General features: G+C 37.9%; 1 protein-coding gene across 11 annotated transcripts in view; it reads right to left on the bottom strand.

Moving 5' to 3' along the window:
- Positions 1 to 554: 554 nt before the first annotated feature.
- Positions 555 to 13,361, bottom strand: part of RBM12 (RNA binding motif protein 12) — a 63,181-nt gene continuing 50,374 nt past the window's right edge. For all 11 annotated transcript variants that reach the window (XM_070744928.1, XM_070744932.1, XM_070744930.1 and 8 more), the window contains 8 exons: positions 11,592 to 11,678; positions 11,446 to 11,505; positions 10,595 to 10,728; positions 10,030 to 10,084; positions 9,899 to 9,950; positions 6,926 to 7,059; positions 4,819 to 5,055; positions 555 to 3,119 (listed from right to left, as the gene is read on the bottom strand). In XM_070744928.1, the coding sequence (XP_070601029.1) occupies positions 3,003 to 3,119; positions 4,819 to 5,055; positions 6,926 to 7,059; positions 9,899 to 9,950; positions 10,030 to 10,084; positions 10,595 to 10,728; positions 11,446 to 11,505; positions 11,592 to 11,678 (876 nt within the window). In that variant the 3' untranslated portion in view covers positions 555 to 3,002. The remainder of the gene's footprint in view (positions 3,120 to 4,818; positions 5,056 to 6,925; positions 7,060 to 9,898; positions 9,951 to 10,029; positions 10,085 to 10,594; positions 10,729 to 11,445; positions 11,506 to 11,591; positions 11,679 to 13,361) is intronic.

The following is a 13,361-nucleotide window of genomic DNA, read 5'->3' as shown; positions in this document are numbered from 1 at the left end:
TTTAAATGTTTTGATCATGCCCCCCCTTTTCCTTCTGTCCTCCAGACTATACAGATTGAGTTCATTAAGTCTTTCCTGATACGTTTTATGCTTAAGACCTTCCACCATTCTTGTAGCCCATCTTTGGACCTGTTCAATTTTGTCAATATCTTTTTGTAGGTGAGGTCTCCAGAACTGAACACAGTATTCCAAATGTGGTCTCACCAGCGCTCTATATAAGGGGATCACAATCTCCCTCTTCCTGCTTGTTATACCTCTAGCTATGCAGCCAAGCATCCTACTTGCTTTTCCTACTGTCTTGAAAATGGCTCACAATATCAAATTTCTCAGTCAGAAGATCAGATTCTTTAGTCTGGCATATGTTGGGACTTCAGCTTCCAGAATCTGTCATCAGTATAGCCTTTGATTATGCTTATGAAATATTCAAAGAACATTCAAATTCATTTATACTAATGCTCAAATATAATTTATACTAAGACTATTATTATTGATTATGTCTATATTAGGAATCTCCCCAAGTTCCACAACAAAGAAGTTTGATTCAAATAAGAGGCTTAGGTTTTATAAGGAAATTTAATGCAGAAAGGAATTCTTAACATTAGAAATATGTTTCCATTAAACATTTAATCAAACAGTACAATTGAAGATTGTCCAAACAGGTAATTTTCAAAAAGCCTGGACATAACTTTTAAAAATTTGGCTTAAACTTAAAAGTTTGGTGTAGTGGTTAAAGTGGTAGCCTAGAAACCAGGTGACTGTAAATTCTAGTTCCAACTTAGGCATGAAATCTGCGTGCATGACCTAGTGCCATGCACTCTTTCTTAGCCCAACTCATCTCACAGAGGCGTATTCTATATGTTCTCTGTTTTAACATATTTATAAAAGTAATAAAGGCAGAATCAAAAAAATATCTAAAGAGTACAAATTCCTTCTAATATTCCTCCAAATAGAAAAACACTGTACAGTACTCTACTTCTGAGAAGTATTGTTTTAATACAAATAAGTATTAAATTTGCCATGTGCTTCTCACCTAGTCTAAATTTGTATTATTTATTTTACCATTTTAGAAATCAATTATCATCCTGGTATGAGCACAGGGTAGGCCCTGCAAATTGAATCCAACCCCCTGTTGAATGAGAAATCCTAAAACATTCAAAAGCAAAAAGGATGCAATCTCTTTGGAGTGGTTCCATGGTAGAAAACACCTCCCTAAATTTTCCTAAACTATTAACTGAAACTATTTAGTCTAAACTAGTATTGCTGTAACTGAAAGCATCCAAGGGTCATTCAACTTATGGATCAGCGGCAGAGCAATCCTTGAAAATTGTACTCAATTTTTTTCCTCATTCTTTCTTGCCATTTCTCCACTGAGTATCAGTCAAATATACTGCTAAAAAAATAAATGGAACACTCAAATAACACATCCTAGATCTGAATGAATGAAATATTCTCATTGAATATTTCATTTGTACAACTATTCCATTTGCACAGCAACATGTGAAATTTATTGTCAATCAGTGTTGCTTCCTAAGTGGACAGTTTGATTTCAGAGATGTTTGATTTACTTGAAGTTATATTCTGTTTTTTAAGTATTCCCTTTATTTTTTTGAGCAGTGTACATAAATGAAATATACTTTAAATATAATTTGAAACATAAAAATCAAAAATGCCCTTAAGAAATAAATCTGAACGTAAACATAATTATTTAAAACATTAAACACTGATTTGTATTCAGCTTTGATGATTTGTGTAGTAAAATTCTTTTATAAAGAAAATAGTTTTAATATTTGTCATTTCAAGATCTACAACAATTAAGGAAGCAATGCTATAACAGTGCAAGAAGATTTGCCTTTCTACAGACAAGAAATTGTTCAGTAATCTATAATAAATGATATATAGAGATATATATATACATCATTTATCATTATATATTATAATATATAATATATATTGTGTATTATATACACATACACATATAAATTTCTATGCCACTGATAAGATTCACAGCAGCTAGATGTTCATGCATAGGTCAATTTTTAAAGTGATTTTCCAATATATGTAACATATCTGAACTTCTTGTAATCAGCTTACGTTGCATAAAATATAGGCTTGTACTAAAAATAACATAGTATTGAGGTTACATCTGCATAATCACAGGAACCACAAACCATTTAGTGACCTAGTATCATCGTTTTCCCAAAACCACTGCTAAGACCTATTCAGGTTATATAATTGTAAAAGACAAAATATACTGTAAAGCCTTAATCTTAATCTAACCCAAGTTTCTTCAATTTGATTCCATGCTATACAAAGTGCAGATATGCAGAATACAAACTGATAAGCCAATTCTATGATTTGAGATAGCCGCTAGATTCTTAATAATAGTCATCAGCATTCCTAGATATTTTCTATATGTGTGCAGATCCTACACATTTTCTGCATACAATATGAGCAATATATGCAGAACCACACCTTTTTGAGTGCAGTGTTACTAGATGCCAGAAGATAAATGTTTTCATTTTATAAAATACACCCAAACTTTTGTCTGCAGCAGAATAAAAATACAGTGATACCTTGTCTTACAAACTTAATTGGTTCCGGGACGAGGTTCTTAAGGTGAAAAGTTTGTAAGTTGAAACAATGTTTCCCATAGGAATCAATGGAAAAACGATTAATGCGTGGAAGCCCAAAATTCACCCCTTTTGCCAGCGAAGCGCCCATTTTTGCCCTGCTGGGATTCCCCTGCAGCATCACAAAAACACGGAAGTCCAGAGGTGGGGTTTCCCATGGAGGGGAGCCTCAGAGGAATCCCAGCAGTGCAAAAATGGGTGCTTCGCTGGCAACGGAAGTCCGGAGGCGGGGCATCCCAGCGGCAGTGGTGGGTTTGTAAGGTGAAAATAGTTTGTAAGATGAGGCAAAAAAATCTTAAACCCCGGGTTTGTATCTCGAAAAGTTTGTATGACGAGGTGTTTGTAAGACGAGGTATCACTGTATTCTTTGCTTTATGGTTGCTTTTCCGAAGGCAATTTTAGAGGAGTCAGGCCAGCTTTCTTGAAGTAGGAGACCAGTTGTTTAGGGATTTCAGCCAATACTGCCTGGGAAAGTGCTTCCCGAGGAGCCTATGAAAAAGAAAAGTATAAAGTCATGAATGCTACACAGATATAAAACGTATGATTTTCCATGCAACGTTTCACAATATAAGAAGAAACTTAACAGAGAAAATAGATAAAAACAGGAAATACCATATAAAAATATACAAGGAAATGCCCAGTTTTTGTACTGCTACCCAGAATTGGTAAAACTGAGTCATTTCAGTTAAAAATAGTAAGATTAATTATGCATTTCCAAAACTCTTAGTTTGTCTTAAATATCTTTTACATTTTGCCATACCAGCATACAAAGCAGTAATTTTTAAATTTCTTAAAATAATTGGTTAAGAAAGCAGAAAAAAGAATACTGTATTTTTCGGTGTATAAAACGCACCTAGATTTTAGAGGAGGAAAACAAGGAAAAAAGTATTCTGAACCAAATGGTATAGTCTTATATTGTTTAATAAAATACCAGTGTAGCAGAATACCTTTTTAAACCATGTACACTTTTTACAAACTTCAAACTTGACAGCTTCAAGACTTGTGGACTTCAACTCCCAGAATTCCTCCACCAGTCACAAGCCTTAAACACGCCAGGTTTGAAGACCCTTGCACTCCTAACCTCAGGGGTCTTGAAACCTTCACCGAGGCCATGGCGCTTGTCCCGGTCGCAAGCAAGGAGTCCCCTCTCGCCTGTTCCCCCAATGGAGAGACCTACTTTTCCCCAAAGACGGGCACTTCCCCTGTGGCTCAACGCGCCCACGCAATGAGGACAGACGCTCGGGTTTCCCCCCATGCTGTTAAACCTGGGGCATATTCCCATAGTCCGGCGGGGGCAGTCAGTAGCAGCGGCAGCAGCCTTCCCGTAGTCTGGCGATACCGGCTTCTCACGCAGTTTGGTTGCAGCGGCCAGTGCCAGCCGCCAAACCACATGAAAAGCCGCTGCTGGGACTAGGGGAAGGCTGCTACCGCCGCCACTGACCACCACCCAATAGCACTCGGTGTATAAGACGCACTCAGGTTTTGGCACACTTTGTTGAAGTAAAAAGGTGCGTCTTATACACTGAAAAATACGGTATATCTTGCCTCCCATAGTTGTTTTTTAATCTAAAGACTGCAAGCAGACTTTAAGCAGAATTCAAAATTAAATCTGGATAACACTGGAATAGAGGCAACATTTTACCTAACTAGACACTAACCATAGTAAAACGAAATGATAAATACTGACAGGGACCTCAAATTTCTGATCCAAAGGAAGAGGTCTTCTGATGTTGTTAAATATAGCTAAGAAATGGGCAAAATTAAATCTATTACAAGTTTCCGCCACAGTATCTTTTTTAAAAAGTTCAACAACCTTCTATAACTCCAGATACTGCTGTCATCAAGAGTATGTTCAAATTAACCTATTAAGACCTACCAAATTATGTTTACATCTCTTGATACAAAATGTCTCACACAGTTATTTATCTTGAGTCACAATCAAAACTGCTGTTTGTAACTAGAGTAGAGAAACCTGTGACTTTCCAGATAATGTGGACTTCCAATTTTAATTTACTGCAGAGTTTAATAATTTACTTAATGGATGAATTTAATCTCTAAGGGAAAAAGATTCTCAAGGCCTAGTCCGTATCTTTGGTTACTAAGTAATTTAACATCCTGAAAGCAAAATGGTTGAAGCAGCAAAAAAAAGCACATATAATAAATAAAATAAATGAATATGGAAACTTACATTTTGGAACTGTCTAAAAGGCACAAACTGGACAATGTCTCGTGCAACTGGCTCCCCTGCCAATGACTTCAAGACACCATCATCCCCATCCAAAAATTCCATGGCTTTGAACTCAGCACTGCCAACACCAATGATAATGATAGACATGGGCAGCTTGGAGGCATTCACGATGGCTTGCCTCGTTTGGTCCAGATCAGTTATTTCCCCATCTGTGATTATCAGTAAAACATAGTATTGCTGCAAAAAAATTAGACCAATCAATAAAAATTTAAGTCAATAAAGCTTATACAGTGATACCTCGTCTTACAAACGCCTCATCATACAAACTTTTCGAGATACAAACCCGGGGTTTAAGATTTTTTTGCCTCTTCTTACAAACTATTTTCACCTTACAAACCCACCGCCGCCGCTGGGATGCCCCGCCTCCGGACTTCCATTGCCAGCGAAGCACCCATTTTTGCGCTGCAGGGATTCCCCTGAGGCTCCCCTCCATGGGAAACCCCATCTCCGGACTTCCGTGTTTTTGTGATGCTGCAGGGGAATCCCAGCAGGCGAATCCCAGCAGCACAAAAACGGGCGCTTCTCTGGCAACGGAAGTCCAGAGGTGGGGTTTCCCAGCGAGGGGAGCCTCAGTGAAATCGCAGCATCGCAAAAACACAGAGGTCCGGAGGTGGGGTTTCCCATGGAGGGGAACCTCAGGGGAATCCCAGCAGCGCAAAAATGGGTGCTTCGGCTGGCAAAAGGGGTAAATTTTGGGCTTGCACGCATTAATCACTTTTCCATTGATTCCTATGGGAAACATTGTTTCGTCTTACAAACTTTTCACCTTAAGAACCTCGTCCCGGAACCAATTAAGTTCGTAAGACAAGGTATCACTGTATACTAAAATGGATTGGAAAGAACAGCTCAATTATTTTTAACTATCAGTTCTGATCTCAATAATTATGTTTAGGTTTTGATTTGTTTAATTTATTTTAGAGGACGCTCAAAGAACTGCCTATATTTTTATATGAGTTATACATTGGTATGACTTTAAGATATGGATATGTTCTTTTCAGCAATAGCAATTTTAGTTTTACTTTTATTTTAGCATGTGGGCTTGCCTGCAGATTTTATCAATCAGCTGAGGGTTGGCAGGCATATAATCAGTGGCTTTGCTAATCAGTCTCTGGGCTGCTTGCTACAAGGAGGTAAATTGCTAGGAGGCAGAGACCAAAAGGTGGGGGTGGCTGAGTGGAGCTACATTCGGTGTATAATACACACCCATGTTTTCACCCTCTTTTGGGGGGGGGTGTAAATAGGTGCACCTAAACTCTGAAAAATACTGCATCTTAAACTTGTTCCACTTTTACTAAAATAGCAAAAGACTTATATGTTTAATCAGAGGATGTGGAGGAAGGAAGAATAGATGTGTCTCCTTTGGAAACTGAAACTTCTCTTTGAATGATCTGTCTTCTCTGGGCAGCCTGAAGACTTTTAATGGTGTGGAATTAAAATTGTCAGCATCCCTCAACTTGGCTGAAGCTACTGAAAGTTGCAATTTATCAACATCTGGATGGCCATACAGTAGACTAGGAATTAAAACATAATTATTACATGTAAACAACTTTTGTATAAAGAATAAAATGTTTTTGGTGTAGTGGCCCTCGAACCAGTAATCAGTGTGTCCAGGGGGAAAGCATTTTGAAACTCCCTGATATTTCCCTCTAACTTGCAATCTAATTAAGGCACGGTCATAAATGACATCATACCAAACGGCTAAGCCATGGAGAAATATCAGTAGCTATAGTTATGCTCATTTTTGCTTGACTCTGCCAGGCAGCACAATCCATTTTTTTTAAACAGGATTTTCCCCTGACTTTTAAACATTTTAATAGTTAGGTTTTTTCCCCTGATTTATTCCGGGGTTTTTTTATGAATTCCCTGATAATTCTCTGATATTTCCCGAACTGCTGATTTCCCTGATAATTCCCTAATTTCCCTGTTTTCCAGGTTTGCTAGACACCCTGAGTAATCCTCATGAAAGATTTGTGACAACCTGAATTTGAGCCTCCTAAATTAAACGAAAAATAAATGTGTAAAACAAAACAACACCAAGCCAACTCACAGAAGCAGTTTTTTCTTGCATTGAATGAGCAGCAAATCTAGCAACGTGGTTTATAATTGGAGAGAAGTTTGTTGGACCATAAAGACGAATCTGAGGCAAAGCCTGTCGATAGGCATCGATAATTCCTTGGATTCCTAAAACAAGGAAATAGCAGAATTACTTAAAAACTTTGAATGCAGTATTGTACACATTTTTCAAATCTTTCAATAAAAAATGGGAATAGCAGTCTACTTAATTAGGTTGGTTATTTATCTATATACCTATGGAGATTCTCAGTCATCCTGGTCATGGTTGTCCCAAATGCGCTTTTATCGGAAAGTCCAATTGCCTCTTGAAAAAGCACTTTTGGGAACTATAGGTAGTTCTTGGGTTTTAAAGCAATTGAGACTTGGAAAGCCTAAGCAATGCAGTTGCAACTGTTGCTTAGCAAAGGCAATTCTGGTAGTCCTGTTTGCAGCCATTAAACGAAGACTGTGTGATGTACATGATCACATTTTTGACTTCCTGCCAGTTTCCATTGACTTTGCTTGTTAGAAGGCAGCAAGGAACATCAGAAATAGCTCATTGTGATGTAGACTTATATACGGCTTCATAATGCTTTTACAGCCCTCTCTAAGCAGTTTACAGAATAAGCATATTGCCCCCAACAATCTTGGTCCTCATTTTACCCACTTCGGAAAGATGGAAGGCTGAGTCAACCTTGAGCCGGTGGGGAGATTTGAACTGCTGAACTGCTGAACTAGCCTGCAGTGCTGCACTGTAACTACTGCGCCACCCTGGCTCATGTAATGAAAGAATCACATGACCACAGGGAAAAGGGAACAGCCGGAACTCCAAGCAGTCATCTTAAGTCACCCTCATTCAGTGGTATTATTATTATTATTATTATTATTATTATTATTATTATTATTATTAATTAGATTTGTATGCTGCCCCTCTCCACAGACTCGGGGCGGCTCACAACAATAATAAAACAATGTACAGAGAACAAATCTAATATTTAAAAATATCTAAAACCCATTATTTAAAAGAACATACAACACAAGCATACCATGCATAAAACTATATAGGCCTGGGGGAGATGTCTCAATTCCCCCATGTCTGACGGCAGAGGAAGTGGGTTTTAAGGAGTTTGCGAAAGACAAGGAGGGTGGGGGCAATCCTAATCTCTGGGGGAGCTGGTTCCAGAGGGTCGGGGCCGCCACAGAAAAGGCTCTTTCCCTGGGTCCCGCCAGACGACATTGTTTAGTCGACAGGACCTGGAGAAGGCCAACTCTGTGGGACCTAACCGGTCGCTGGGATTTGTGCGGCAGAAGGCGGTCTCGGAAATATTCTGGTCTGATGCCATGAAGGGCTTTATAGGTCATAACCAACACTTTGAATTGTGACCGGAAACTGATCAGCAACCAATGCAGACTGCGGAGTGTTGGTGTAACATGGGCGTACCTAGGGAAGCCCATGATTGCTCTTGCAGCTGCATTGTAAACTTTAATGGTCACTGAATGAATGGTTGCAATCTGAAGACTATCTCTATTCTCATTTCACTCGTTCCCATTAGCATGGTGTTAAAAATACTAAATAGTTAATCTTTTAAGAGTAATGTGATGAAAAAATATTATTAACAATATATATTGTACTATGAGGTTGTGGTGGCTATCTTGCCTACAAACATGTCATTCAAAATTCAAAATTAAATTCTTATCTAACATTTTTATGTAAATTTAAGAAATTCATCAATCCAAGCTAGTATATAATTTAACAGATTTTGGATACTTTTCATTTTATTATTACATATTTTATCCTTCTTTTTGGTGAAACTTGTAACTGAATGACCTTAACACATTTGTTTACAATATCATTTAAAAAAAAGCTGACTCCTAAAAGATCCCAAAAAGTGAAGTATGAAGGTACAAAGTATAAAATGCTTTGAGAGGAAATTTCATCATCTTGCCAAAAAATAAAAAGTATTCTCTCACAGGGGTCAGCCATGCTTCAGATGGCAAAATGATTTGGAAAAGGCCCTCAACGATTATTTTAATTGTTTTTTAATGTATTTTTTGTTTGTTGTGAGCCGCCCTGAGTCCACGGAGAGGGGCGGCATACAAATCCAATAAATAAATAAATAATAAATTTCAGTGTTGGATAAAGTTAAAGGAGACTAGTGATTTCTGTTGTAAAAGAAGTTGTGTTGATCATCAACACAAATTAACTTCAATAATACTTCAAAAACTTCAATTAAAATATCAAAGAAGCTGAGTGACTTTGGACCAGCCCAACCCACAGAAATTTTGGGGAAGTTATGTTATGGGGAAAATAGGAGGAGAAAGGTATGTTTGGTACCTTGAGTTATTTGTGAAAATAATATAGGTGGGATATAAACAAACAAACGCCAAGTTCATTTTGCCTCATAAAGCATTCCAGAAAATTTACAAGGTCTTGTTTTTGGCCGAAAGAAAGTAATTGCATTAAAATGAGTTAGACTGCGCTCAATACATATATCACATACATCCAGTATTAAAGTATTTAACAAAATTCAAATTTTATTATTTTAAATAGGTATGAGCTAAAATAAAATTTGGCTATAGCGTATAACAAACTGGAGCTGCTTCCATCCTAAGCAGTGAAAGCTCCTGTCTTATTTTTTATAAATTAATTAAATTATTAAATCTAATTAAATTAATTAATTAAATTAATTGTTGTTCCCCTAATTACACTAATGTTTTATCCCAAACCAGATGTTATAGAAACCAAAACTTTACTATAAGGTGAAATCATAATACTATTTTCATATTTTTAAATAAAGATTTCTAAAATTCAGATCCTTAGACATGCTGCAGTAATGATCATGCCCAAACACTGATTTTTCTCAAAACTATTCTTGTTCCTGTTATGATTTTTAATGAAAAATCACTTGTATATTTTTGTTCTCTCTTTTTAAAATATATTATTATTAGAAAAAAAATAAATGATTACCTTTGCAATAAGGGTTTGTAGGATTAAAGTTCAATGCAAATTCATGGGAAACCTGAGAAAACAGACATATTAAGACATGTAATCAGAGGTAACTAAACATTTATTAACAATAATTAAAGTAAAAAACCCACCTGCAAATCGGGAGGAACTTGAGCACCAAATCCAAAGGCAGGAAACAGCTTATCACTGAAAAATGAAAAATACAGGTTTGTTTTAAGTGCAGATTGAACAAAATTAATCACATTTAACTTTTAACACGACCAAAGCTAACTGAAGCTACATACAGATGTAGTTAGCAAGATCTTTTCTAGAGTGATAATGTTCAGAAAACTAGGTTACAAGTTCAAGCCTTTTTAAACTGAAGAAGAAAGAGCATTCGAATATTCTTTATCATACAAAAAGTTATAGCAGTTCTGTAAATATGGTTCACTCGTAACTTATAATACAACGTTAAACACAAAGCGCTATTTTAGGAGATAGCAGATTAAATTTTCGCTCAAAAAGAACCAATAAATATGTCAAAGGCACAGTAGACAATGAATTAATAATCTTAGAATCAAAACATGTTGGCAGCAACTTCTAGCTCCATGAAATAAACTACCAGTTTAAAGGAAATGCAGTTTATAACAATGGACCTTTTGTAATCTTTCTAGGCCTTAGTAAGTAAATAAGATAAAGATGGTAAGTTTAACATACGTGTCATAATCCTGGACCACACCGCCCACACACCAGATAGCAGTGAGATATTCATTTATCCCATTTGGACTTATATGGTGAAGAGAATCTGGTGACTTTGGATCTCCATTGGAACCAGTAAAATCTATCCCCACCTGATAGAAGAATAAGAAAGATAAATTAGATATCAGATAAGAAAAATATTTCTACTCAAAAACTTTAGGTTCAGGAAAACCCAGAATGCTGCTAAAATAGCTTCTGAAAAGACAAAGAGCCGGGGTGGCGCAGCAGGTAGAGTGCTGTACTGCAGGCCACTGAAGCTGACTGTAGATCTGAAGGTCAGCGGTTCAAATCTCATCATCGGCTCAAGGTTGACTCAGCCTTCCATCCTTCCGAGGTAGGTAAAATGAGGACCCGGATTGTGGGGGCAATAGGCTGGCTCTGTTAAAAAGTGCTATTGCTAACATGTTGTAAGCCGCCCTGAGTCTAAGGAGAAGGGCGGCATAAAAATTGAATGAATGAATGAATGAATGAATGAATGAATGAATGAATGAATGAATGAATGAATAAATAAATAAATAAATAAATAAAGGCAAATTAAGTTACTAGCTTCATAGATGAAGGCAGATAGTCAAACATACAGTACTCTTTGTTGTATTCAATAAATGTTGTTAATTACAGAGTAATTATGTTATACAAAAAAGTATAGTTAATTTTTCTAAATGTATAAAACGGATTTAGTAAATCATAGTCATTTACATCTTTTTTTTAAAGTGTCTTAGCAAATGTTACTATGCATTACTATTTTGAAAAAATATAAATGGTGGAGCTTACATTTAACCTAGAAATCAAATACATGACCTGATACTCACAGTAAAGTTAATTTGGCAACCACCCATGATATAATCCAGAAATGAATATTCTGTTTCAATCTGTGAAAAACAAAACCATTACAGTATTACAATTGTTAACTAATGTTGACAGAAACATCAACTGGATTAAATGAAATTATTCCTACCTTACAGGATTTCAATCTAACAATGCCAGAGTTTTTGTAACTCTTCTTTTTTCTTTTTTTTTCAGGATGAATACATTCAAATTCAACCTATATGAAAGGCATACATACAAAACCATCTTATTGATCAATATAATCAAGATTAACACTTTAAGATTAATTGGGAATAATGATTCTGGTAAATCCAAATTAATTTGGGGGGGAAATAAAGATAACCAGGAAGAATTTCTATATTATTCATTCTTGTATCAAACATTATGATAGCAGAAAAATACAAATGTTAAAATTATTATATGAGCATAAGAATGGGGGAACCTAAGCTCCTTTATAAAGTGCCAAGTTACAATTGCCAGCTTACAAGTGGCCAGGCTTCCATGTTGGAAATTGTAGTTCAGAATCAGATCTAATCCTCCATATTTTCAATAGTCCTGTCAGTGAAAGTGCTAGCAGAGTAACCTGCACAACTAACAATTTAATGAAAACATTAGGAGCTGAAATAACTAGGACTAGTGAAATCAGAACACTGAAGTGAACATTTCTTAAAGCAGTGTTTCCCAACCTTGGCAACTTGAAGATATTTGGACTTCAACTCCCAGAATTCCCCAGCCAGCATTTGTCGGTGTTAGTGGGGGGTCAGAGGTCGGCTCCGAGGTCTCTCCCTTGTGGGGTGCCTCAGGGGTCGGTCCTCTCCCCCTTGCTATTTAACATCTACATGAAACCGCTGGGAGAGATCATCCAAGGACATGGGGTGAGGTATCATCAATATGCCGATGATACCCAGCTTTACATCTCCACCCCATGCCCAGTCAACGAAGCGGTGGAAATGATGTGCCGGTGCCTGGAGGCTGTTGGGGCCTGGATGGGTGTCAACAGACTCAAGCTCAACCCGGATAAGACGGAGTGGCTGTGGGTTTTGCCTCCCAAGGACAATCCCATCTGTCCGTCCATTACCCTGGGGGGGGAATTACTGACCCCCTCAGAGAGGGTCCGCAACTTGGGCGTCCTCCTCGATCCACAGCTCACATTAGAAAACCATCTCTCAGCTGTGGCGAGGGGGGCGTTTGCCCAGGCTCGCCTGGTGCACCAGTTGCGGCCCTATCTGGACCGGGACTCATTGCTCACAGTCACTCATGCCCTCATCACCTCGAGGTTCGACTACTGTAATGCTCTCTACATGGGGCTACCTTTGAAAAGTGTTCGGAAACTTCAGATCCTGCAGAATGCAGCTGCGAGAGCAGTCATGGGCTTACCTAGGTATGCCCATGTTTCACCATCACTCCGCAGTCTGCATTGGCTGCCGATCAATTTCCGGTCACAATTCAAAGTGTTGGTTATGACCTTTAAAGCCCTTCATGGCATCGGACCAGAATATCTCCGAGAGCGCCTCCTGCCGCACGAATCCCAGCGACCGATTAGGTCCCACAGAGTGGGCCTTCTCCGGGTCCCGTCAACTAAACAATGTCGGTTGGCGGGCCCCAGGGGAAGAGCCTTCTCTGTGGCGGCACCGGCTCTCTGGAACCAACTCCCCCCGGAGATTAGAACTGCCCCTACTCTTCCTGCCTTCCGTAAACTCCTTAAAACCCACCTTTGCCGTCAGGCATGGGGGAATTGAAACATCTCCCCCTGGGCACGTTTAATTTATACATGGTATGCTTGTGTGTGTGTCTGTTAGTATATGGGGTTTTTTAAATCTTTAAATATTTTAATTAATTGGATTACTTATGATTTGTTTCACTTGTTGTGAGCCGCCCCGAGTCTTCGGAGAGGGGCGGC

The sequence above is a fragment of the Erythrolamprus reginae genome, chromosome 3, assembly GCF_031021105.1.
Source record: "Erythrolamprus reginae isolate rEryReg1 chromosome 3, rEryReg1.hap1, whole genome shotgun sequence".
NCBI lineage: Eukaryota > Metazoa > Chordata > Lepidosauria > Squamata > Dipsadidae > Erythrolamprus > Erythrolamprus reginae.
The sequence above is the reverse complement of the archived record's forward strand: the minus strand, read 5'-3'. Positions and strand labels throughout refer to the sequence as shown.